Genomic DNA, 25,919 nt, shown 5'->3' with positions numbered 1-25,919 from the left:
CTGGTTAATACACTAGATTGGTCCATTTTGATGTTAACCATTAGTCATCCATTATTTACTGTTTAAAAGTGTTCTCTTCCTTTAAACTACTATTATTGTACACTGTTTACACTGTATAAAAGTGTATGGGGCCTTTTTATATACTAACAGGTGATTTAAGACAGAAACAAACAAAGCCCTTATATAACCAACATGTAACACTGCAAACATGAAGACAAATTATAGGGCTGACCGGACATTTTTATCTTAAAGACAATATTATTTGTTCTACCTTTTGATGTAACAAGATATTCATTTAGTATTAGATACAATGGGCCTGATTCTGAGTGGACACTATGCCAATGTTCACGCAAACAGCCAATGTTTTTCCTTCATCCCAATTTTGTTCATACTGAGTCACTGAGACTCGGTAGCAGAAACAGAAGGGGTGTTCCTGGACAGTTACTGGGAGGTAATAGGGGGGTGTTCCTGGACTGGCTGATAAGACTCATGATGCTGCATGTCATTGGAGTTTTGCAGGTGTGTCGCTGGCGTGTCACTGAAAGCGTTTGCATACAAAGGGCCTGATTCAGCACTGGACACTGATTCAAATACCCACTCAGATTCACGATTATCGGGAATGTGCGCAGATGCAGGACCAGTTCTGTGATGGGCAAAATGGGTCCTGAGTGTATGTAGTCCCCTATCTGCCTCTGCCTGATTGAAAGGCAGAGGCATTTTGGGGGTGGCGTGGGGGCATTGAAGGCTGGCATTTCCTGAAACAATGTCACCCCCCATTTTCCGAGAGTGGCAAGGCCAGGGTCTGCGTCTCTTGATGCATACTTGATGCATACTTCCAGGCCTCGCTAGGTGCCCTGCAATGGCCAGCCTGAGTAAGCTGAGGCTTACTCAGCTGGCCCTCTGAGGGAACATTGCGACCGTTGATCCCAGGCCGAGACCTTAGTCACAGTGCTGGGATCGCAAGTGCAGCAAGGAGGTGTCTGACACGTTTATCTGCATTTATATTTTCAGTGGATGGATTTGCAAAGCTGCTTGTGAGCAGATTTGGAAATCCGTCTATTGCTGAATCAGGCCCAAAGATTCAGAACACCCACATAGAACACCCTACTCAGATGCCATCGTAACTGTGTTCAAGGGTGTGGATCAATGGATCGACAATGTTAGGGTCGACAGTCAATAGGTCAAAAACAAATGGTAGACATGCATTAGGTCGACTGGTACAAAAGGTCGACAGTGGAAAAGGTTGACAGGGTCAAAAGGTCAACATGACAACAGTCAACACACAAGTGGTCAATATGTGTTTTTTGAGGTTTTTGGGCCAAATCTAATCTATTTCATGTTATGTGACCACCCTCAATACAAATATACACCCTTGCGGGCTCTCTTTACCCACCACACTTAAGGCATGGTGGCTCACTTTGCTCGCCACAAGTTACTATTCCCAATAGCTGTCCATGTGGATAGTAAATCAAGCACATATTGAGAAAACATGTGAAAACCCCACAAAACATGTGTTGACAATTTGTGTGTCGACCACTGTCATGTCGGCCTTTGTAGCTGTTGACCTTATGTACCTGTTGACCATATGGTGTTGACATATTGACTGTCAACCAATGCAATGTAGATCTATCATCCAGATACCAATAGAAATGTATCTGCCTGGGAAACAACATTGCTCAAAGTAAAATTTCCCCTTTAAAGATCATCACATTTTTATCCTTTTAAGATAGCAAGATTTTACCTGGAACACATTTTTCCGGCTGGATTTCTCAGTCGTCCACTCAATTTCTGCTCCATATAAGTCTATAGAGTCTGATTTGGAACCTGATTTCTGCAAACAGGAAAATATATATACTTGTTTTAGAAAATTGGTTTACACTTACATATATATATACTTCTCTGTGCTTTCAAATATATACACTTTAAATTACATGTACAGAATAATGTAAAAATTAAGCAATTTCAACCTGGAAAGTACATCAGTACAGAAAATATCACCTTTAAAGTTTAAACTGTCCCCAAAATCCATAATGCAGTATCCATAAAATCAGCATATATGTTCATTTCTCATGCAGAGATTTTTTAAAGATTTTTATGCCCGATCAGAGGCCAGAATTAACATCAAAGTAATAAGTAGATTACTTGCTTTGTGTAACAACTACTGCTAAGCAATAATGGACTCTCCCACTTCAAACTCTGTTTTGTGTTATTTTCTATACAGATGCTAGCACTCAAGATAATAAACCCTTCACTGCTACGGAGAAGTGTGAGTCATCCTCAGCACCACTATGTCTAAATGAAAGTAGGGTGGTACGTGGTGGTATGGAGTACCAATAAGCAATATGGTGGTGGTACACAGTACCACCAGCCCACCGCTGGGGCATAATTTATAAGGGGCATTTTTATAAAATGGTGTCAATGGCATAACTGTGTGTGGTATAATATGTGATAGGCATTACGGTGTGTGACATAATGTGTAATGGGCATTACGGTGTGTGGCATAATGTGTAATGGATGTTACATTGTCTGGAATAATATGTAATGGTTGTTACGGTGTCTGGTATAATGTGTAATAAGCATTATGGTGTCTGTCATAATGTGTAATAAGCATTACGGTGTGTGGCATAATGTATAATGGGTGCTACAGTGTCTGGTATAATGTGTAATAAGCATTACGGTGTGTGGCATAATGTGTAACAAGCATTACGTTGTGTGGCATAATGTGTAATGGGCATTACGGTATTTGGCATAATGTGTAAGGGGCATTACCATGTGTGGCATAATGTGTCCATGCCCCTATTGTCATGTAGCCACTCCCCTAGTTTTGTGTGACCACACCCCCTCATGACACGTGACCATGCCCATTTTTTGCTCTCAGTACCACTAAGAAAAAAATTCTACTTGCACCACTGGGGAGGACACTTACCTGAAAATCATCATCTACTAGTTGATGCTACTAGTACTCTGGGAGGTGGGTGGGGGAGCATACAGTATATCAGATAATCACAGCAGTTTGCTATTGCATCATTAAGCCTCAAACTCTCCAGACACTATGCCCAGGGGTATCCTCGTTTTAAATGATGCAAGCCTGAGAGGTTATTCCCTGATAGACAAGGGTGATCACTAGAGAACATCTCTGGACTGCAGAAATCAATATGAAGACGGATAGGGGAGTAGCTAACTAAACCTGGCTTTTATGAACTCTGGGGCATCCTCATTTGAAATTCAGTAGGCTGCCTTTTCAAATGGTGTTGTTACTGTCTGGTGATTGCCTGAGAAATAAAGTAAAGTCAAAATGCCCTTCCCACTCCAAAAATACATATTTCTGAGATCACAATAAAAAAAAAATAAACACATCAGCTGAAATCTCCAGCTCACAAGTAGATACGTTGCAAAAAAACTGCAGAAAATGTAAAAAATAATATATACTGTACAGACCAACTGTCACAATCTTGCCAAGACAGTGCCAATTTGCAAGCCAGGAACGTTTTGCCCAAAAGCAGGGATTCATGGAAAAAAAAGCAGGGATTGGACGGATAGGGGGCAGAACTAAATTTTGTCATGATTTCATATGAGTAACATCATCAGCAATTGTTTGTTGAGTTCTCATTTATATGTTTAGTAAACACAATTCACCACCAACAACTCTATTATGTACAAATGCAGCACATGGACAGAGGAAGTGTCAAAAGGGGGTATAAGGGGCATATGATTTACACAAGGAGACCATCATCAGACTTTTAATTGTAATAAAGTCTGGTTAAGACAGGATCTAAAACAAAGCTCCTGTTTTAGCTCCCTGATATCAACTGAAGGTAAGAGACCCATTTTACATGAGCTGCTTTTCCAACATGGACAGGGACAGTTCCACAGCTGACAGTGGAATAGTTACAAGCAGCATGTAATGATACAATGTGACATCATACAGTGCATCATTTAGTTATTTTTAAAAAATTATTTTGGTTCCCTCTGAATCGCGTACTGAACAGTAGGCTGCCCTGTAGTACACACTATCACCAGTAGGTGTCGCTCCAAAACACCTCAGAATTGTCAGACAGAAAAGAAAAAATGTGCCTCACGTAGATTGTTCATACAGGTTATATCATACAACTACACTAGTGCCCGTTTTCCCATGTATGCATTGGGCCCATGTGGGGCTTACCTCCCAGTGTTACCTCCGTAGTACGCCCAATATGGCTGCCTCATCTGGTACGCTTGTGGATGGGATGAAAATACATGGACCTGATAGTTTTGTTGGTACCCTACTCTGAACGTTAGGACGCTGCAATCACCCCCATTTTGTGTTATCTCTTCTAGGGGTGGACTATTCCACGAAGGGTAATCCTACGCAGTGCGCCAAAGATGGCTGCCGCACCTGGTACCCTGTGAGGGTGGATACACAGCCCACGGAAGTTATTACCCAAAATGCCTACACCAATCCTGCAATATGATTACTCTATCCATTCTAGGTTTTAATTTTTATGTCTGTGTGGCCTGTGTATTGCTGTATTAATCTTCTGTATTATGTTTGTTTTGATGTCTGTAAAGCGCCTTGATTCCTGTTTGGAGAAAGCGCTATATAAATAAAATTATTATTATTATTATTATTATTATTATTAAATGGGAAAGGTGCTCCCCTGGGCGCCTTTAACTAAATCCACATCATACAAACAACATCAATATGTATGGAAAAAATAAATAAATAACAATACATCCCTCGAGTAGACATATGTGTCCAAATGGCCATTCAATGTTACACCGTTTGTCATGGGTCAACATATGAAGAGAGAAATACAGCATGTGTAGTAAAGTTAAAATTTAATGTACAGACTAACACACACAATGCATGAACATAGAACATATAAAGTGGTCCCCCAGAGTCTTGCTTTAGCGGGGAGACAGAATAATTACCAGAAGAACTGAGAACCGATCATAAACAGTTCTCATATAAATTCAATTAAATAGTCACCAAGCGTCCTCCCGGGAAGGTGCACAGGGAACTTCTCATGGTTATCAGTGGTCCAGATGTTCTAGGCAGGTGCTGCGGTGGTCTATATTCCCTTATTACCAACGCGTTTCGACCCGTATTCTGTGGGTCTTTGTCAAGTTTGGATGACTACTGTCTCTCCACTAAAACAGGACTCTGGGGGACCACTTTATATGTTTTATGTTCATGCATTGTGTGTGTAAGTCTGGAAATGAAATTTTGACTTTACTACACATGCTGTATTTCTCAGTGAATCATTTAGTGTTTATGGTGGACCGTGGATGCGATGTACTGTATGTTACATCACATCGCTGTGTCACTGGGTCAGACTGACACATTGTGTGTACCCAGCTTTAGACTTACCTTGATGTTTGCTCTACATCTGGGCAGCACATTTTAACACTTCATTAAATAGGCATCCTATCTGGCTATATACTGTAGCAGGGGACTTGGCTTCTGAATTCCCAACAACTTTAGTTACATAATCCCTACTAGCCTTTTATTTATGAATTTGCCAACGTAGACCTCCCACCTGGTCCTGAATTCTAGTAGCACAACATGGTCCAGTACTAAAATAAGTCTGTCTAAATGTTGCAATCTCCAGGAAAATCTATTATATGTTTGACTATTTTCAAACTCAACATGATAATACAATTTTAGATAGAGTAACAACCTAAATGCATAGCCACAAAGTTCATCTGCAGAAAGCAGAACGTGGAAATATTTAACAAGCAAATCACTATCCTGAATACTGCTCTATATATGGCATATACACGATCTCTAATGAAGCTTTTATTTTTTATCATTGTTAAATTATCATTGTTCAATTGTTATTATATACAAGGGAAGCATTTATAATAGACCCAGCGACCTAAATAAACATCTCTATTCACACGTGAGCAATGCTTGGCTTTAGAACACAGCCCTGTCATAATCTTGTCTTGTGTTTAACAATAATCTTCTGCCACTTTGGTGTATAACAAGCAGTTACAATTGTATTTAAGTTTGTAAAGTTAGCTAAAAAATATCCAAAGTTTTATAAAGCAAAATAAATTGCTGCCAGAGAAAGCAGCATTACTGGATTAAGTCAAAGGTCATTAAAATATTCACATTTCAATGATTTATGCTTTATGGTTCTAATTAAAGTTGAAAACAAAATACAGTGTTCTATAACATAGGGCATAGCTTCTCTCCAGTAGTTATTATTATTATTATTATTATTATTATTAATAATGAAAAAAAGGTTAAAAAAAATTAACTGGATTTTTTACGTTGCACTCATTGCATTAATTAAAGATTATCCATGATGTCACTCACTAGGGGTCCCAATCAAGGGCCACCCAGCTCAGCCACCAACAAATTTGAACTCCTGGGGGGACAGCCTGATGGTGTGGAAGTCTACCCACACAATACTCAAGCCCTGCCTTTGGCCCTGAGCTCCTGCCACCTCCATGATGTTGGTGCCAAGAAGTGCAGTGCGCATGACGTCATGGCACAACTGAGTAGCAACTTTAGTCAATTACTTCATTTTGCCGGGGACTCCAGAACCTCTATATAAGGTACTGGTTTCATCTATTTTTCACTTCACCAACAACTCTGCCCTTGTGAGTTTGGGGACCAGATGGAAATGTGCATGGTGAAAGAGCTGCTGCAACACTTCAAAGACCTACTCCAACTTTAGGAACACCCCAAGAACCAAAAACAATATATCCCTGGCATAGTATCCACACTATAGATAGAAGGTGACCTAAAGCAGCTGGTAGAAGGTGACCTAAAGCAGCTGGTCAAATGAAAAGAGTTATGGGGTGAATTAATATAAGTGTAAAAGGTGACAACAGGGCATCGCAGCATTACATTTAATTTGGCACTTTCACTGTATGTTTATTATACATGTCACACCTTTTTCACTTATATTAATTCACCCCTTAACACTTTTTTCTCACCTATTCCTTAATACTTCTCACTACACACAATCATTCCCTGTGATGCTCTGGGGTCGCTTGGCTGTGGTGGTTTGGGGGGTCCCGTGCCCTAGGTTTGAACCCCTATAGTACTGCAGCAGAGTGGGGTCCCTTGCTGTGGGGCTGCAGCTACATGCATTGATCAATACATAACCAAACTACAGTATTTATTATATGCTAAGCTGTATGATATCAGTAATGCTAGAGATAGTGCACCTACAACATCCCCCCTTTTCTCTGTAGAACTACAAGTCTCAGTAGGTAGCATCTCACATTACTGGCAGCTATAGGTGTGCAGTCTAAGGCCCCTCCCTAGCATATTCCTAATGATGTAGGACTTGGTGCTGCTGAATCTGTTGGTTCTATGCAGATAAGACATAATAATATATATTCTTGATTTTCAATTTTCCAAAATACAGTTATCAGTAAAATATCAAATAATGACACTAATTGCTATCAAACACAACAAAAGTACTAATACAGTTAAAAATATAGGACCAAGTCTAGAATATATTGTATATTTTCTCTTTAAAACGGTCTTAAAATATCTAACTTCTAAAATGAAGGAGAAATATATGTGCAACTGCATACACAATTAAAAAAAAAAATTAAAAACATTTATTTTTTAAAGCCAACATTTTAACACAAGAGTAAAAACATTACTCAATAAGATGATTAAATAACATATGCTATAATAAATACACAGCGTATTTAAATTCTGCATTACATATTAAAGTTTGTAATTTCCAACATTTTCTCGCCAGCCACCATACTGTTTATTCTATTTTCCTTACCAATAGCAAATTCATAGGTTCGTATAGAATTATTTGTGATGTTTGGCTGTGAATATGTGTACTCCAATATTTCCGATTTATCTGTGCACCTCTATAGGGTACAAAGGAAAATTAGCCATGTTGGTGGTCGCAAATTGCCACTGTTCCAACGGCACTAAAGCCCATCACCCGGAACTAAATTACCCCCAAAGAAGCACCATTTAGAGCTCTACAGTATAAGCACAATGGGGGTCATTCTGACCCAATCGCACGCTGCAGTTTATCGCAGCGGTGCGATCGGGTCAGAACTGCGCATGCGCCGGTGTCTCAGTGTGCCGGCGCATGCCAGGCGGCCAAAGGCAGAGGCGGTCGCTGGGTGGGGGGGAGGGCAGAACGGCGGTATTTGGGCGCCGTTTCGTGAGTGCGGTCCTGCCAACGCAGGCGTGGCCGGACCAAATGGGGGACGGGCCGCAGTGGCTGCGTGACATCACACACAACCGCTGCGGGCCGGAGAGGGATGAGTAGCTCCCGGCCAGCACGCTAAAGCTGCACTATTCGGGAGCTACTCTGGAAGTGCAAAGGCATCGCCGCTGTGCGATGCCTTTGCACTTCTGTGGGGGGTGCGGCACTGACATGCGGGGCGGGATAGCCCTGTGCTTGGCGTCCCCCTGCATGTCAGTGTGAATGATCGGAGTTGTGCTAAATTTAGCACAGCTACGATCATCTCAGAATGACACCCAATATCCCCATGTGTTCCCTTAATTCCTGCACATTCACAATTCTGTAATGAAGGGCCTAATTCAGCATGGATCATTATTCTGAGAAATTGCATTTGTCTGCGAGTAGAAAGGCATCGCCCCGACAGAAAGAAAAAGCAACCTGTGCAAGTTTGCGAATCCATCACAGATCGCTATTCATTTGCAGATGCATACACAATTTCCGGAACATCGAAGATTTTTTGCCATCTCAGCAAATGTACGTAGGTCTGAGGCTGCAACTAATCTGTAACTGAGACGACCTGGAAGTGGTATGCGCCAATGTCAGAGACCCTCCCAAAAACACCTATGCACCAGGGACGTGCGGTGAGCTAAACAGCTAAGGAGGCACTAGCTAGCACCAGAGCCAGATTTACACATAAAATAAGAGCCAAAGGGTGCATCTGGGCATTATACACAGGTGCAGCAGTATAAACTCCTGGAAATTTGGTGAGTTTTGATCAGAGATGTGTGGAAAAGATAGGTAGGTGAGGCACTGCCGTACCTGCCATAGACTTTTTACTCCAGAGTTTTGGCTATAAAAATGATTAGAATAATGCAAAGAAGATATTTCAAACATATTCTTTGGGGGATATCCAATTAGCCCCGGTAATTTACCAGGGCTAATTGTCCTGCCGGGGGGCTATCTAATTAGCCCCGATAAGCCGGCGCGTGCCACGGCTTATCGAGGATTTTGTTTCACCTGCCTCCGGCAGGCGAAGCAGAATCCCCGGAAACAGCCCCGTTTTCGTCTGAAAACGGGGCTGTTTCACCCGAAAACACACAGGTTTCACTGAACCTGTGTGTTTTCGGGAGAAATGGTGTTTTTTACACGCAATCCATCTGGATAGCCTGTAAAAAAAAACGGTGAAACATCGGAAAAAAGTCAGATAAACGAACGAAAACAGCCTTTTTCCGGACTCGATGTTTTAACGGGGATAATTGGATACCCCCCTTTGTATTTTTCATATACTTTATACAGTCAAAACTCTGGTACAAATGTAAGTATGGCAGGAAAGGCTCTGCCTCACCCCACCGCACATCACTGCTATGCACGCCTGCATTTTTTCTGACACACCCAGAAAATGGCAGGTTTCCGCCCAGAAATGCCGGCTTCTTATCAGTCAAACAGCAGCTACATTGCGATTACGATCTGTACGCATTTTCTGACACTATTACCCCTTGCACGTGCACAATGAGAATGCTACACATGCGCAGTCGCTCGATAATCGCTCAATTAGCAAATTCTCTAAATAGCGATCCATACTGATTTAGGGGGTAATTCCAAGTTGATCGCAGCAGGATTTTTGATAGCAATTGGGAAAAACCATGTGCACTGCAGGGGAGGCAGATATAACATGTGCAGAAAGAGTTAGATTTGGGTGGGGTATTTTATTTCTGTGCAGGGTAAATACTGGCTGTTTTATTTTTACACTGAAAATTAGATTGCAGATTGAACACACCCCACCCAAATCTAACTCTCTCTGCACATGTTATATCTGCCCCCCCTGCAGTGCATATGGTTTTGCCCAATTGCTAACAAAAATCCTGCTGCGATCAACTTGGAATTACCCCCTTAGTCCTTACGTTTCTGTTCTTAATCCTGTTTGCCGCCAGCAGAATTGTGCTGTAAGAATTGTCCTGATGTTCATTTCTACAGACTTTAAGCTCCGGTAACATGTTGTTCTCTCCATGCCCGGGTCGCTGACAAATAAAAAAATATCACTTTCTTTCCTGCTTTATTTTTTAGATTTTCTGCATTTATTGGTAAGAGATATGTTATGACAGATACTCCTGACATCGAGGACTAAACTGATCTTTGTCACCTGCCAAAAAAGGAAATGGCTTATTGTAAGTGACTCTGGCTTGAAAATCACCTTCTCGGGCAGCCATCATTCCAATAAGGTATGGCAGGTCGTCTCCAGCCCTGGGTGTCCTTCACAACAGGACTCTTGTCAAATATCTTTCTGCATTTCCTGCACTATCATGCTCTCGCTGACTTGTTCTCCCTTTAATGCCACACAGAGGTTTGTAAACTTTAACAGCATTATATCTAAGGCTATAAGAATACATGCCAGATTTGTCTCAACAACTTATCTGTCACATCTCTGAAAGCGAAGATCAATGGCCTTTCCTCCGGCACGATAGAGAAAGAGTACAAAGTGGAATTTGTAGCAACTGCTTGCTCCAGAAATTGCATTAGCCACATTAGATGGAATCAAAAGAAATATTCTGCCCGGTCTGCTTTATAGGGCAGGTGTCACATTACACGCTAGATAAAACACCACTCTGTACACTTTAAATGTATCCACATTAAGATTGCTTTTCTGCTACAATTATGCCATAAATGCATCGCGGATGGGGAGACAATGACTTAATGAATGTTGCTGTTTATCTGATCCAATTCATACAATAGAATGATGAATAATTATCCCCCTATGCTCCACCCATAATCCTGCACTTGGCTATTTAATGAACGGCTAAGAAATTTCCTAGTGCACTCACCACATTTGGTGTCAGCTCCTTGGCATCCTTGTAGAAGTCCAGCTTCCGATCAGAAAGCACAACGTACGATGTACTCCAATTTTTTCTAGAAATGACAATACATTGAGATTTCACAGTTGGAAAGCACGGACTTTGCTTACAAGGAAACATTTACCTTTTAACTAATCCTTTTAAACCTGCATGGCAAAAATGTACTTAGAGGGCAAAAGTCGCTTTATAGAAACGTTAGGGGTATATTACAGCCACATTTGTGTGCTGTATGTATATATAGTGTGTATATAAAAGTACTGCTGAAGAAACAAAAGAGTGTAGACAATTTTTTTCACATGTGCGTAAAAGTCCCAGATTACATCTGAATACGACTCAGGCCCTGAAACTCAAATACTAGTAGGTCCGTAAAAATGTAAAACCGAAAAATTTACATTTAATAATGTACATTAGTACCAATTCTTTAAGGCTGTATGCAGGACCAGATTAATAATGGTTAATAATGGTTCTGATGGGGTTAGAGCCCCAAGCCTTTACACAAAAATAGGCCCATAATCATAACAACAAGATGTTGTCCAACAACCTAGCAGACCACATGGCTGGCCATACAGTGACTCATACATATTAAATTTGTGTTTCTGTTTTACTAATAAAATTATACAATTTTTCTATTTTTACGTATTTAGGGAGACCTTGGGGTTATTAATGTCGGTAGTGTACATCAGTGTTTCTCTGATCTGGTCCTCAGGACCCCAAACAGTTCATGTTTTCCAGGTCACCTGTGGATTTTAAAAATGTGACAATGTGACAGTAGGTAATACACCTGCTAGGTGACCTGGAAAATGTGAGCTGTTAGTGGTCCTAAGAATAGGGGCAGAGAAACACTGGTGTACACGACCCACTCCCATGTGGCCCTTAATCTAGCCTTGGCTATACAGTATATCATGCATAAATGAATAGTCTCTGTTATACATACCTCCTATACCATTTGGCTGGCCCATTATTTATGAAAGCTTTACATTTTCTCCTATACACATTTTTAGCACATCTGAAAAGTGCAGAGTTACCACATAAGGCAGAAACACCATCAATTTGGGTGTGGTATATTAGGTCGATACACATGCGGTTGATATGCATCAACATGGTCTCAATGTCGAAATGCTGCCTGTTGATAAGTGACCAAGTTGGCATTATTCATGTCTACATGGATGCTATGTCGACAAAGTAGCCAGGTGATTCATTTTTTTGTCATTCCAACTTTTTCTTTGATACTTTTTACTATTTTGCAACTGACAAAAGGGTGCAGCAAATTGAGGTCCAGGAGGAGGCAGTGGGGTGAGGTCGGGGCTTCTTTGGTGGTGTTGAGGCATCCAGACTGGCCCTGAAATGAAGGGGGCAATGACATGATGGGGGAGGGGGAGCTCACAATAATGTGCCTAAGGGCAGCCTGACCCCTAAATTTGTCCCTGGGTTTAGTGTTTTTATTTTTTATTTTTACACACCAGTACCAAATATATAATTTTGCTGTAATCAAAAAAATTCTCTCCAACAAAGAGTTCAATTTCGCTTTTTCCTAGAGATCTAAGTATCGTATGTTGCAAGCATGACGTTGACAAAACCTTTTTTTAGTTTTTTCAGTGCAAAGTTCTCTGAATAATTCTTCTGGGAGTGGAACTCGTTATTTATGACAGCAGTACATGTGTACAGTACATGTGTCTGGTTACAGTGCAGATTGAGCAGCGTAAATCCAGGGTACTACAAAGAACAAATAAATAACGTATTCCAATCTACAGATTTAAGCATAACAAAATATCCACTGTTAAATTGTTTAATGGAAAACCAAGTCTCAATGCGATATACACCATACTTTATATAATTCCGGTTATCTTCTGTAATTCAGCACTTAGATAGGAAATCACTTGTGGTCACTCTGTTAGCGGATGTTATTTTCTGAGTATAATGTTGTAGGGGCCACAGCAGTAACATAGAATAGTCTGTTCTGGGTGCAGGTTGTACAGTGTGGGGCCCCTCTTGACCCAGGGGCCCGTGTACTCTGCATACCCTGCATCTATTATAAATAAACCTCTGGCTCTTACTGAAGATATGCATATGGATGCAAGTACATTTATTTCCTGCATTCATCTTTTTCTATGTACATCAAGGGTACATATGTGTCCATCTCTAAATGAGCCTCGGCTTATAGGTCTGCATCATATTAACAAATGGTTATTAGAACAATGCGTTATTCTATATTACATGTACTTATTAGGTAGTGGCACTGGGATCTCACAGAGCAAATACACAAACGTAACTAACACACCATTTAGAGGCTGAAAGGTAACTTATTCACACTTAATTTTCCTCTTGCTGGTATTATGAAGTCATTTATTTCAGGTATTTTATTTTACTGCCCTCTGTGATGAGGGTCATTTCCCCGTGAACCAGGCTTTGGAATGAATATTGTGCAAAAATGACATAATTTGCATTATTTTGCATAATGAGACCGAATCAATTTATGACCCAGTATTATGATATCAAAAATATTATGTCATTGCATCTAATATTGGGAAATTGAGTCATTATGCAAACATTATGCAAATGTGGTCTTTTTTTGTCCGTTAAATGCAACCTTTGATAGATCAGTCCCTAGGTGCATGGTCCATCATGTATGCTGAAAGCATATTTGAAATAAAAATGAATACATATATTTGTATTATTTATAAATTAAAATAAAGTAATTACTTGGTTTTGACAGAGAACAAGATTTGTTTTTTTAAGAATTTTATGTAAAATGAACGCTCAAAATAAAATGTTATATACACGTTAATCTCTGCTATGATATTTGATCTAGCTGTTGGGTTAATAATACGTTCTCTGTACTATCTGTAGTGTAACAGAGGCCATACAGGACTTCCCTGTTTTATAGGGAACTAAAGTAGATGGGAGTCTTTGCAACAATATGGCAGATGAACTTAAATGTGGATAAATATAATTTTGGGACTCAAAATATGTATGTAGTTTACACTTTCAGTTAGTAAACATCCTTGCAGACTCCAGCTGCTTTGTGCTTAATGCCCCATCATTATTAATATCTTTTTTTTCTTCATTTTTTTCATTCCTTTTCTCTGTTTTATGGTGTCTTGGCCCCAGATTTTATTTTCTACTTCAAGCTTCAGAGTCCTCCTATGCTTGCCATCTTTATACTTGCCCCAGGAAATGCCAGAGAGGAAACCCAGGTAGGAGATGAGTTAGGTGGAATGTCCAGGGGCTTGAATTTGTGTTTCATGGTGAAGTACGTGTCACACTCACAGCCAGGGGTGTATCTAGGGGTCCGAGCGCCCCTGGCAAAGTAAGGGGCTGGCGCCCCCCCTACACACATTTGGAATAAGGTGTGAGTATTGGAAATGGGGCATGGTCTTGTGGGGGAAGGGTGTGGACACAATAGTACTTCCAATTCAAATTATGCCACACAGTAGTGTCCCTCATTCACATTACACCGCACAGTAGTGTCTCGTATTCACGTTACACCATCCCTCCCCCCTAACCCACCTTTCCCACAGCCTGACCTTAACCTGCCCTCCTCCCCCAAAAGCTTTTTCAGTGGTGCCTAACCCTAACCCACCCTTCCTAATCTCCCTCCCTGCAGCCTAACCCTAGCCCTCCCACCCTCGCAGCCTAACACTAACCCTCCCACGTGGCTTGCCAGTACAGACTTTGGCACCAACTCAATCCGTTTTTTTGCCATTCTGCATCGCTATCTATGTTGGGATGCCAGCATCAGCATTCCGAGCAGTGTCGGGATGCTGGCGTCAGCTTTCCGATCGCCGGGATGCCAAATGCCGGCATCTTGACTGCATCCTGAATGAAATGCTAATGAGCTGCAGTGAGATGAGCCTCAAATGGACCCAGCCATTAACCAAACACTATTAGTTGGATGGTAGAAGTGCTTCCTGTTAGAAAAAACATCAGGGTGCCATCACTTCCAAGATAAAATGATCAATTATACAATTAACTGATATACATTTCCTTGAACATGGCCTTGAAATAGGTAAGATATGTATTTTCTTTATTACACTAAACAAGTTAAAGTTTTCACTTACTTACTACTTACTTACATCTAACATGCATGAAAATCGTATAGATTTCCAGATTCTACAGTCCCTTCTCCCAAACACTGACACTTTTTTATTATCTTCAACAACAAATAGATCTATAGCACTGTGCTATATAACAATTACTGTGTACCTGGTGAGAGTCTGTTACTGCCGCTGCCGCGCCGGTGTCCGTCAGCACCGCACTGCACTAGTGATCAGACTAGTGTCCGGCAGCACCGCACTGCACTAGTGATCAGACTAGTGTCCGTCAGCACCGCACTGCACTAGTGATCAGACTAGTGTCCGGCAGCACCGCACTGCACTAGTGATCAGACTAGTGTCCGGCAGCACCGCACTGCACTAGCGATCAGACTAGTGTCCGGCAGCACCGTATTTGTAAGCAGACTAAACTACAGTTCCCAGCAGCCCTTGCTGCCAGGAGCTCCCAGCAACAAGGGCTGCTGGGAGCTGTAGTTTATTTTGAGTCTGATTACAAGTGCGGTGCTGCCGGACACCAGCGCCGCTCCAGCAGTAACAGATTTTCACCAGGTACAGTCTGACAGTACTGCTATTCTATCCTTTGGCCGCGGGTGGCACAGCCAGGCGGCGCCCCTTCCTTGCTTGGCGCCCCTGGCGAGTGCCATCCTGGCCAATAGGTAAATACACCCCTGCTCACAGCAGGTTATCAGACATGTAGGGGTAGATTTAGGAGTTTTTTTTTTTTTTAAACTGGTGATGTTGCTCATAGCAACCAATCAGATTCTATTTAACATGTATCTAGCTGCTTCTAGAAGATAATAGACATAGGGGGATATCCAATTAGCCCCGGTAATTTACCATGGCTAATTGTCCTGCAGGGGGCTAGCTAAGTAGCCCCGATAAGCCGCGGCACGCGCCGGTTTAACGGGGACTTTGTTTCACCTGCCTCTGGCAGAATCTCCGGAAACAGCCCCATTTTCCTGTGTGTTTTCGGGAGAAGGTTTTTTTAGTTTTTTTTAAAGGCAATCCATCTGGATAGCCTGTGAAAAAAATCGGTGAAACATCGGAAAAAAGTCTGAAAAGCATCCGTTTTTCGGACCCGATGTATTACCGGGGATAATTGGATATCCCCCATAACCTGATTGGTTGCTATCGACAACATCACCAGTTCTAAAAAATGTCCACCTTAGTAAATTTACCATGTCGAGTCACTAACAGCAAGCTGTCACACATGCAGACTTAAACTCACACCTCGCTCTCACACATGTTGGTCAGCCTTCAGCATCCAGTCCCAGCTCTGGCAAGCATGAATCGAAAGGATTCAAATTCCACCAAACATGGCAAAGTCTTTTAAAGATTGATGCTACTGAAGAGATAATTGCAGCTTGGGAGAAAGCAGCCAATCTGGTGCCATTGTAATTGGCAAATTTACGGCTTGCCAAATCATAGCCCCAGTGGGAAGTAGTCAGTCTGACGGTGGTGATTGATGGAAATAGAGCTCTGGAGATGAAAAAAAGAGATCCAGAGGTTTTGAAGAATGTCGGAAGACCCCAGGATCAAGCAAGCAGGCAGCAAACAGGCCGGTGTGAGCTCATCAGGAGAAAACCCAGAAATGGCGGGTGAGGATAGAGGGCGATTCCCTGAAGAGAAGAAGGCTGGGAACTGTAATGATGGAGAATAAAATAGTCTTACAAAGCTCCCAACTGCATCCTCTCCCAATGTAAGAGGTAGGTGCCCTTGGGCCCTTATGACTATCTGTAATCCCTATAGACCCCTAGGTAGTTTGGCATTAAGCTGTGGCAACTCTAGTTTTGGATGCAATGCCTGTGGACCCATTACGTTCTTGCATAAGGCCTGTGGACCCTGTAAGCTTGGGCATTAGACCTATGGACATTATAAGATCAGATTTTAGACCTGTGGCCCCTGGAATTAGGCCCATAGTACTTGTAGTTTTGGGTTACTAGGCCCATGGCCATGGGTCAAAACATTTCTCCATCATAGGTTCCTGGTGAGAGGAGTTTGCCGGCAGCTTCATCAACCCATTTCTTTCTAAAAGGAGTTGTTGTCCCACCAAAACAGGCAAAGGGGCCCAATTATACCCTAATAAAGCTCACCTACATGTGAAGGGCAATAGGTTCTTAAGATAAAAGAAAAGTGTCTCTAAACAGTGGCGGAACTAGCGAGCGGTGGCCCAGGTGCGACAAAATGTTTTGCCCCCCCCACCCCCCCCCATCCCATCCAAGTCCACCCCCTCACCCCTGGAGAGGATCTGCTGAGGGGGACCTGCTCAGGGCCAGAGAAATGGATACCTAGCAACAGTGCCGTAACTAGACATTTTAGCACTGTGTGCAAGAAACGGCATCGGAGCCCCACCCCTGCATGCAAAACTGGGGCAGTGCACGCTGTAGGCGCACGCAAAAATACATAGTGGCGAGGCTTCGTGGGGAAGGGGTGTGGCCACAAAATAATACCAATTCATAAAACGGTGCACAGTAGTCTCCATTATTCAAATTACGCCGCACAGTAGCACCACTACACCAGGTAGAGACCCTTTTACACCTTACGGCGGAAAGATTCCTCTTTTTACACATTACAGCGGACAGATTCCTCTTTTTACACATTACGGCAGACAGCGTCCCCCTTTTTACACATTGCGGCAGGCAGATTCCCCTTTTTTACACATTGCGGCAGGCAGAGTCCCCCTTTTTATACATTGCGGCAGGCACATTCCCCATTTTTACACATTGCGGCAGGCAGATTCCCCATTTTTACACATTGCGGCAGGCAGATTCCCCATTTTTACACATTGCGGCAGGCAGATTCCCCATTTTTACACATTGCGGCAGAAAGTCCCAAGAAAGAAAGAAAGAAAGAAAGAAAGAAAGAAAGAAAGAAAGAAAGAAAAAAAGAAAGAAAGAAAGAAAGAAAGAAAGAAAGAAAAAAAGAAAGAAAGAAAGAAAGAAAGAAAGGAAGAAAGAAAGAAAGAAAGAAAGAAAGAAAGAAAGAAAGAAAGAAAGAAAGAAAGAAAGAAAGAAAGAAAGAAAGAAAGAATTATACTTACCCTCTCCGCTGGCTCAGGTTCCTCGGTGCAGATTCTGACGATTCCCGGGCAGGAGAGAAGGAGGAGGAGGGAGGTGAAGGAGAGAGCCGCAGCAGCGCTGTGTCATTGGTGGAGGCGCTGCTGCTGCTGCCCCTCTGCTTCACTATAGGCTGTTCTCGGAAGACAGCCTATAGTGAAGCAGAGGGACAGCAGCAGCAGCGCCTCAACCAGTAACAAAGCGCTGCTGCGGCTCCCTGCCCCACCTCCTTCCTCCTCCTTCTCCCCCGTGCCGTTGCAGTGCGCTCCTCTCCTCTCTGGGCGGCTGTGTGCTGCGGGCAGCGGTTGCCCGCAGCACACAGTGGCATGTAATGTGTCAGTTTGACTCATTACATGCTTTCGGCCCCTGGACAGAGGCGGGCCCCAGTGCAACGCACTGGTTGCACTGGCGGTAGTTCCGCCTCTGGCTCTAAATATCCACCGGGAAGTAGGAGCCGACCAGCTTAGGTAGACAGAAAGGTAATATCTGTCCAGAACAAATACAGAGTGTTAGCTTGCATTTACCATCTTGTCTGTTGGAAATATGTGTGTACAGCAGTGGTTTGGCAGAGTAATATAGAAACCAGTGGGATTGTATTTGACCCAATTGCAAGTCCAGTGGCTTAACCTGTAGTGTGATTTATTGAGAAGAGAAGGTACAGCTGTACTCACTGTTACACTGGTTGAGGCATGAAACAGAGCTTTAACCAAACTGTGACAGCTCCTCAGCTGGTGACTGTCTTCCCAATGTGGGTAGCAGTGCAGGACGGTGGAACAGCAGTAACTCAGGGTAAAGCAGCAAGTGTCTTGAAGCTAAGGGTAGATGTCCGTCTCCCACTGTCACTCTACACAGTAACAAGATGGTGTCGCACATGCTCAGTAGTGACTCCGGAAGTCATCTTGATAAGGTAATGAAGCATTCCAAGGTAGCCATGTTGGAGAATGCACAGCAGTAATCTCTCATCTAACATGCTATACTTGTCAGTTGTTTGCATAGACATAGCTGTACTGTATTATTGTTGTTAGGGTTATTATCAGTAGTGAGAGACTAATGCATTACAACTGAAGTTAGAGCCAAGTTGCTGTTATATCTGTTGCTAAACATGCTTCAGTTAGAGTACTGGAGAGGTGGTGGAACTCATTTTCCCCACCATCTACACCTACTGTACTTTTCAACACCCCCCTGTAAACTATAATTATGTGCCTTACCTCCCATACTTTATAAAGAGACAGTGTTGTCACAAAGAAGGGGCGTGGTCACACAATGGTACTCCCAGTTCAATTTACGCCACACAGTAGCACAAACGTATTCATATTACACCACACATAGTGCCCCTAATTCACATTCCACAACATAGTACTCCCCCTTATTCACATTATGACACACAATAGTGCCCCTTATTTATGTTATGTCACTCAGTAATGCCCCTTATTCACATTCCGTTACTCAGTACTGCCCTTTATTCATGTTATGCTACACAGTTGTGCCCCTTATACATGTTATGCCACACAGTAGTGCCCCTTATACACAATGCCTACAGTAGTGCCCTTTATACACAATTTCCACAGTACTGCCACTTATGCACATACTGCCCACAGTAGTAGTGCCCCTTATACACATAATGCCCACAGTAGTGCCCCTTATACACACCTCTGCCTCTGTCACTTCAGCAGCTCACCGCCCATGTCCCTCCAGCAGCTCCATGCCCTGTGTCCCTCCAGTAACTTCCCTGCCTCTCTGTGTCCTTACAGCACCCCGCTAACCTTGTCTTCAGCATGCACAGAGCCTGTTGCTCTTCGTGGCTCTTCACTTCAGTGATAGTGATGGCATTACATCACATGAGCAGCGCTAGAAAAGGAAGCCACTGGGACCTGAGGGGGGGACTTACGCTATCCAACAGACAAAGCGTATGTGGGTACAAGGAGGGGCAGGCCATAGGTGGAGGAGGACCATGGAGCCGCCAGGACCTGAGGAAGGGGGAGGTGGCTGCAGCTCATCAGTGACACTAGCGCCGCATGCATCATCTATTGATGAGGGTAGTGGGGCAGGCTTTCCTGTTGGAATTACTGTGCAGGCCCATGGAGGAGGTGGTACTACCTACATCACCATTACAGGTGATGGAACTCAGTTCCACCCTGTTCCCCCCCACTTTAACCCCTGGTCATAAATTAGGTACCTGGGGCCTGATTCAGAGATGGATGATATTGCACAGCTACTGCATCTTTATATGCAGTGACTGTGCTAAAATATGCAAAAGCAGCAGGATGGTGTCTGTAGTAGAAAGACAATCACCTCATGTGTTTTTGTGATCCACTGCTGCTTCCAAAGACACAGCATTGGTTCATTTGTATGACCATCGGTCATCTGAGTAACCATCAGGTTACTCAGGATGGCAGGTGTTTTTCACGCTGCTGGGGCCAGTGAAGCTGCATTGGAAGATGCAGATCTTGGCTTTGGCACACCCACAAATGTGTCTGACATGTCCTTGTTTGGTAAAACGCTTCCCGTCGATACACTCAAATGGCTGGAGACTGTCAATCTCCTGATGTCTGCAGCTGCATTGTGTCCAACGATGCTGGACCCGTGTCCACATCCTGTGCCTGCGCAGTTCAACAAACCATTGGTCGGGTTTGCGTATATTTCTAAATTAGGCTACTGATTGGGTGGCACTCTGGTAGGACTAGTGAGTTGTGTCAGTGGATGTTCTCTTCTCTACAATGAGGGCTCTGCAGTGGATGACCCATCAAGAATGACATCGGTGAGGGAACTCTATGTAATTATTGTGGGTTTTTTCCCATTTTTTTCTTCTTCTCTGTACCTAGTTGGCCTTTACCTCCAGTGCAATGTTTGTTATTCACCTAGTTTATGATTACCTATAGGTGAATACTGAGTCTGAGGCCAAAAGTGTTGGTACCTCCAGTGCAATGTTTGTTATTCACCTAGTTTATGATTACCTATAGGTGAATACTGAGTCTGTGGCCAAAAGTGTTGGTGATTGCTTCTATTTTACCCAGTGCAGTGCATTCTCGTTAAGGTTTGCAGTGCACATATGTCAGCAATATAGGAGCCCCTTCCTGACATTTCTATTTACATATCCAGACACCTTATCTAACAAAAATAGAAGGGCGCAGAGATGATCTGGCGATAGTACCTGCAAGGGACCCACCAATTGCAATACTGTTCTAACCACCCTGCAAGGGACCCCCCTTAGATTATATTACTATTGCACATGCAGTGTCAGGACTGCCTTAACAGCATTGCAGGCCCTGGGTAAAGCAATGCACTGGGGTCCTTAACCACCCATTCACAGGAAACAGTTTAAATAAATCATAACATGCCCCTTCTGCAGTCCTGTGCCACCTCTCCACTGGCTTTTTTACAGTGAATGGCAGTCAGCACACTGATTGGTGGATATCTCCAGCCATACACCAATGAGCATACTGACAGCCATTCACTGTTTGACTGCAGGCTAGAAGACAGGTAGAGAATCTTGCCTCACCACTCTGATTGTGCAGCCACCACCGCCCCTGCTCAAGAACACCTACTTTAGAATTGTGGCAGCTGCCCATTGTGCTGATAGGTTAAGATGGCCTTATGCAGAGTCACTTGCAGCAGATTCCCACACATGCAGAGTTATACAATCACATATATAAAGAGTCACAGAGAAATATACGTTATGGTAAGAACTTACCGTTGATAACGTGATTTCTCTTATGTCCACAGGTATCCACAGGATAACATTGGGATATTGTCGAGCGACAGCGAAAATGGCACCAACACGGTCACGAGCTTTCTGGCCTCCCAGGATGCATTGGGGCCTCCACTATATAGTCCCGCCCACTGACTCAGTCAGATCAGTTCTTTCCACAGCGATTTTAGGCAGGAACATCAGGCAGAGACCTGTTTAGGCGATAAGAACACACATGCACACTATTCCATACAAGAAGGAAGAGGTTTTAGTGATTGTCTAGATCCTCAAATCAGATGTGTCAGGGTAGGATCCCTGTGGATACCTGTGGACATAAGAGAAATCACGTTATCAACGGTAAGTTCTTACCATAACGTATATTTCTCTGGCTGGGTCCACAGGATTATCCACAGGATAACATTGGGATTCTCAAAGCCATTTTAGTGGTGGGGACGCTCCTGATTGCACAGGAGGACCTTTCGCCCGAAGTCTGCGTCATGAGAGGCAAAAGTATCCAAGGCATAATGTCTGATGAATGTGTTTATGGAAGACCATGTGGCTGCCCTACATATCTGTTCTGCTGAAGCACCCTGTTGTGCTGCCCAAGAAGGACCTACCTTACGTGTAGAGTGTGCAGAGACATTAGCCGGAATAGGGAGATCTACATGAGAATAAGCTTCTGATATTACCATTCGGAGCCATCTCGCCAGCGTCTGTTTACTAGCAGGCCATCCTCTCCTATGGAATCCGTAGAGGATGAAGAGAGAATCTGTTTTTCTGATGGCACTAGTACGATCTATGTAGATTCTTAAGGCTCGGACCACGTCCAGCGACGCTTCTCCCGCAGATAGTCCCGATACCTGAAAAGCTGGGACTACAATTTCTTCATTCAGGTGAAACTTTGATACCACCTTTGGAAGATAGCTAGATCTCGTTCTGAGAACTGCTCTGTCAGGAAAAAAACTTAGGAAAGGAGACTTACACGATAATGCTCCTAAATCTGGCACTCTTCTGGCTAACGCCATTGCCAGTAAAAAAAGAACTTTAACCGTTAACCACTTAAGATCTGCTCTCTCAAGTAGTTCAAACAAAGGACCCTGGAGAAATTTAAGAACTAAATTCAAATCCCAGGGAGCTGCAGGAGGAACAAATGGAGGTTGAATATGTACTACTCCTTGAAAAAACGTACGTACATCCTGTAAATCAGCAATCTTTTGCTGAAACCATACAGTTAACGCTGATACTTGAACCCTCAAGGAAGCAACTTTCAACCCTTTATCCAATCCTGCCTGAAGAAAATCCAAAATCCTAGCTACTTTAAAGGATCTCGGATTGAAATTTTTTCCAGTACACCAATGAATATAGGCTTGCCATATTCTATGATACACACGGGCCGAAGAAGGCTTTCTTGCTCTAAGCATAGTTTGGATCACTTGTTTCGAAAATCCTTTAGTCTCTAAGATAGAGGTTTCAACAGCCACGCCGTCAAAGACAGGCGATCCAGATGACTGTGACAACAAGGACCCTGCATTAGCAGATCTGGACGTTGAGGGAGCAGTATCGGTGCTTCCACGGACATTCTCAACAGATCTGTGTACCAATGCCTTCTTGGCCAAGCTGGAGCTATTAGAATGATTGCTCCCTTTGCCTGTTTTATCTTTCTCACTACTCTGGGTAACAGAGATATTGGAGGGAACAGATATGCCAGCTGAAACCTCCATTCTACTGACAGTGCGTCTACCAGGACCGCTCCTGGGTCCTTTGTTCTCGATCCGTACCTCGGAACTTTGTTGTTTAGACGAGACGCCATAAGGTCTTTCTCCGGTAGACCCCATCTGTTCACCAGTGTCTGAAACACTTCTGGGTGTAGTGCCCATTCGGTTTCCTGAATGGTGTGCCGACTGAGAAAATCCGCTTCCCAATTTAGTACACCCGGGACAAATACTGCTGACAATGCCGGAAGATGGAGTTCTGCCCATTTTAGGATGGGAGTTACTTCCTCCATCAGACTCTTGCTGTGAGTTCCTCCTTGATGATTGAGGTATGCTACTGCCGTCGCATTGTCTGAGCGGATCTGGACTGGTCTTCCTTGTAGATTGTCCTTTGCCTGAACCAAAGCCAAGTAAATGGCCCTTATTTCTAACAGATTTATTTGCAGGCGACTTTCCCTTGCGGTCCACTTTCCCTAGAACCATAGGCTTCCGAGTACCGCCCCCCAGCCCTGCAGGCTGGCATCTGTTGTCAGGACTTGCCACTCCTTTATCCAAAAGGGTCTCCCCTTGTTTAAATGGTCTGTCTGTAGCCACCACGCTAGATACCTTTTTACATTTACTGGAATCTTTATCATCTGCTTCTTTATCGTCTGATGATTTCCGTTCCATTTTGTCAGAATAAGGTGCTGCAACGGTCTGGAGTGGAATTGCGCGTATTCCACCATGTCGAAGGTTGATACCATCAGACCCAACAGTCGCATTGTGCATGGACTGACATTGTCTGGGCTTGCAACGCTTCCTGAGCCATGACCTGCACCTTGACTATCTTTTTCTCTGGCAAGAGAACTTTCTGCAGATCTGAATCCAATATGGCCCCCAAATGAACCATCCGCTGTGACGGATTCAGGGCCGACTTTTCACAATTTATGAGCCACCCGTGTCTCTGTAAACAAACTATCATCTGTAGAAGATGGCTCAACAGTAAATCTTGTGACTGTGCTAAGATTAATAGGTCGTCGAGGTATGGGAATATTCTTATCCCCTGTTTGCGCAGACAAGCTGCCATAACCACCATGATCTTGGTAAACACCCTGGGTGCTGTAGCTAGCCCGAACGGCAGAGCTTGGACCTGGAAATGTTCCTGGAGGATGGCAAACCTGAGGTAACACTGATGTGATAGTGCTATAGGCACATGTAGGTAAGCATCCCGTACATCCAGAGATACCATGTTCCCGGTTCCATAGCCAACATTATGGAGCGTAACGTCTCCATGTGGAACTTCGGGATCCATATGTACTTGTTCAACATTTTCAGATTTAGAATTGGTCGGTATGACCCATTTGGTTTCTGGATTAGAAATAGATTGGAGTAAAACCCCTGTCCCCTTTGTGATTGAGGTACTGGGACAATCACACCTGACTTCAGTAATTTTTGGACTGCTTCTTGCAGGGCATTGGCCTTCGACTCTATACGAGACGGGCTGGTGCAAAAAAATCTTTGAGGAGGCTGCCTCCTGAATGGGAACCCATACCCCTGAGATACTACCTTCTGCACCCAAGCATCTGCTGTTGACTGTTGCCATATGTGTGCAAAAAGAAGGAGTCAGCCCCCAACCCTGGAATCCTCCAGGCGGAGGCCCGTCTCTTTAGGCTGACGGTTTCTGTTCAGGTTTGGAAGCTGGCTTTTTGCTAGCCCACTGCTTCCTACCCCTGGATTTAAACTGGGGTTGCTTAGGCTCCTCTTTAGCTTACGCTTTGCTTTGCCAACGAAATGAGCAAAATTTTAAACCCTTGGACTTAGGGTTATAAGCAGCCGGAAATCTGACCTTTTTCGATTCAGCCTCTGATTCTAGGATATCCGATAAAGGTTTTCCAAATAATATATTACCGACAAAAGGCAATGCTTCCAATTCTTTCTTGGACTCCGCATCTGCCTTTCAGGTCTGTAGTCAAACTGCTCTGCGAGCGACTACTGTCAAGGCTGAAGCTTTAGAAGCAGCTGTGCCTACATCAATTGCTGCTTCTTCCAAATACTGGGCAGATTGTCTTAAACAGCAAAAACGATCCTCTTGCTCCCTAGTAGGAGAAGGGATGTCATTCTCTAGTTCCTCTATCCATTCGCCCATTGCCTTTGCTACCCAGGCCGAAGCCATAGCAGGTCTTACCACTGCTCCTACTAGAGAAAAAATATTTTTCAACAGGCTCTCTACCCTTCTGTCTGTGACATCATTCAATGAGGTAGATGACAGTGGTAAAGCAGATTTATGCACGAGTCGCAGAACATGTGCATCTACTTTCGGAGGAACTTCTCTTTTCGAATAATCCACAGCAGGAAATGGATAATAAGAATCCCATCTCTTAGGAATCTTATACTTTTTACTGGGCGCTGCCCAAGACTCAT

At 43.4% G+C, this 25,919-nt stretch overlaps 1 protein-coding gene across 3 annotated transcripts in view; it reads right to left on the bottom strand.

The window, feature by feature from the left end:
• Positions 1–25,919, bottom strand: part of ARHGAP15 (Rho GTPase activating protein 15) — a 1,201,663-nt gene that overhangs the window by 912,917 nt on the left and 262,827 nt on the right. For all 3 annotated transcript variants that reach the window (XM_063933735.1, XM_063933734.1, XM_063933733.1), the window contains exons 5-6: positions 10,982–11,066; positions 1,742–1,831 (exon numbers count right to left, since the gene is read on the bottom strand). In XM_063933735.1, coding sequence (XP_063789805.1) covers positions 1,742–1,831; positions 10,982–11,066 — 175 coding nt within the window. The remainder of the gene's footprint in view (positions 1–1,741; positions 1,832–10,981; positions 11,067–25,919) is intronic.

This window comes from Pseudophryne corroboree, chromosome 7, assembly GCF_028390025.1.
Source record: "Pseudophryne corroboree isolate aPseCor3 chromosome 7, aPseCor3.hap2, whole genome shotgun sequence".
Taxonomy (NCBI): Eukaryota; Metazoa; Chordata; class Amphibia; order Anura; family Myobatrachidae; genus Pseudophryne; species Pseudophryne corroboree.
Note: the sequence above shows the minus strand (reverse complement) of the source record. Positions and strands in the feature narration are given on the sequence as shown.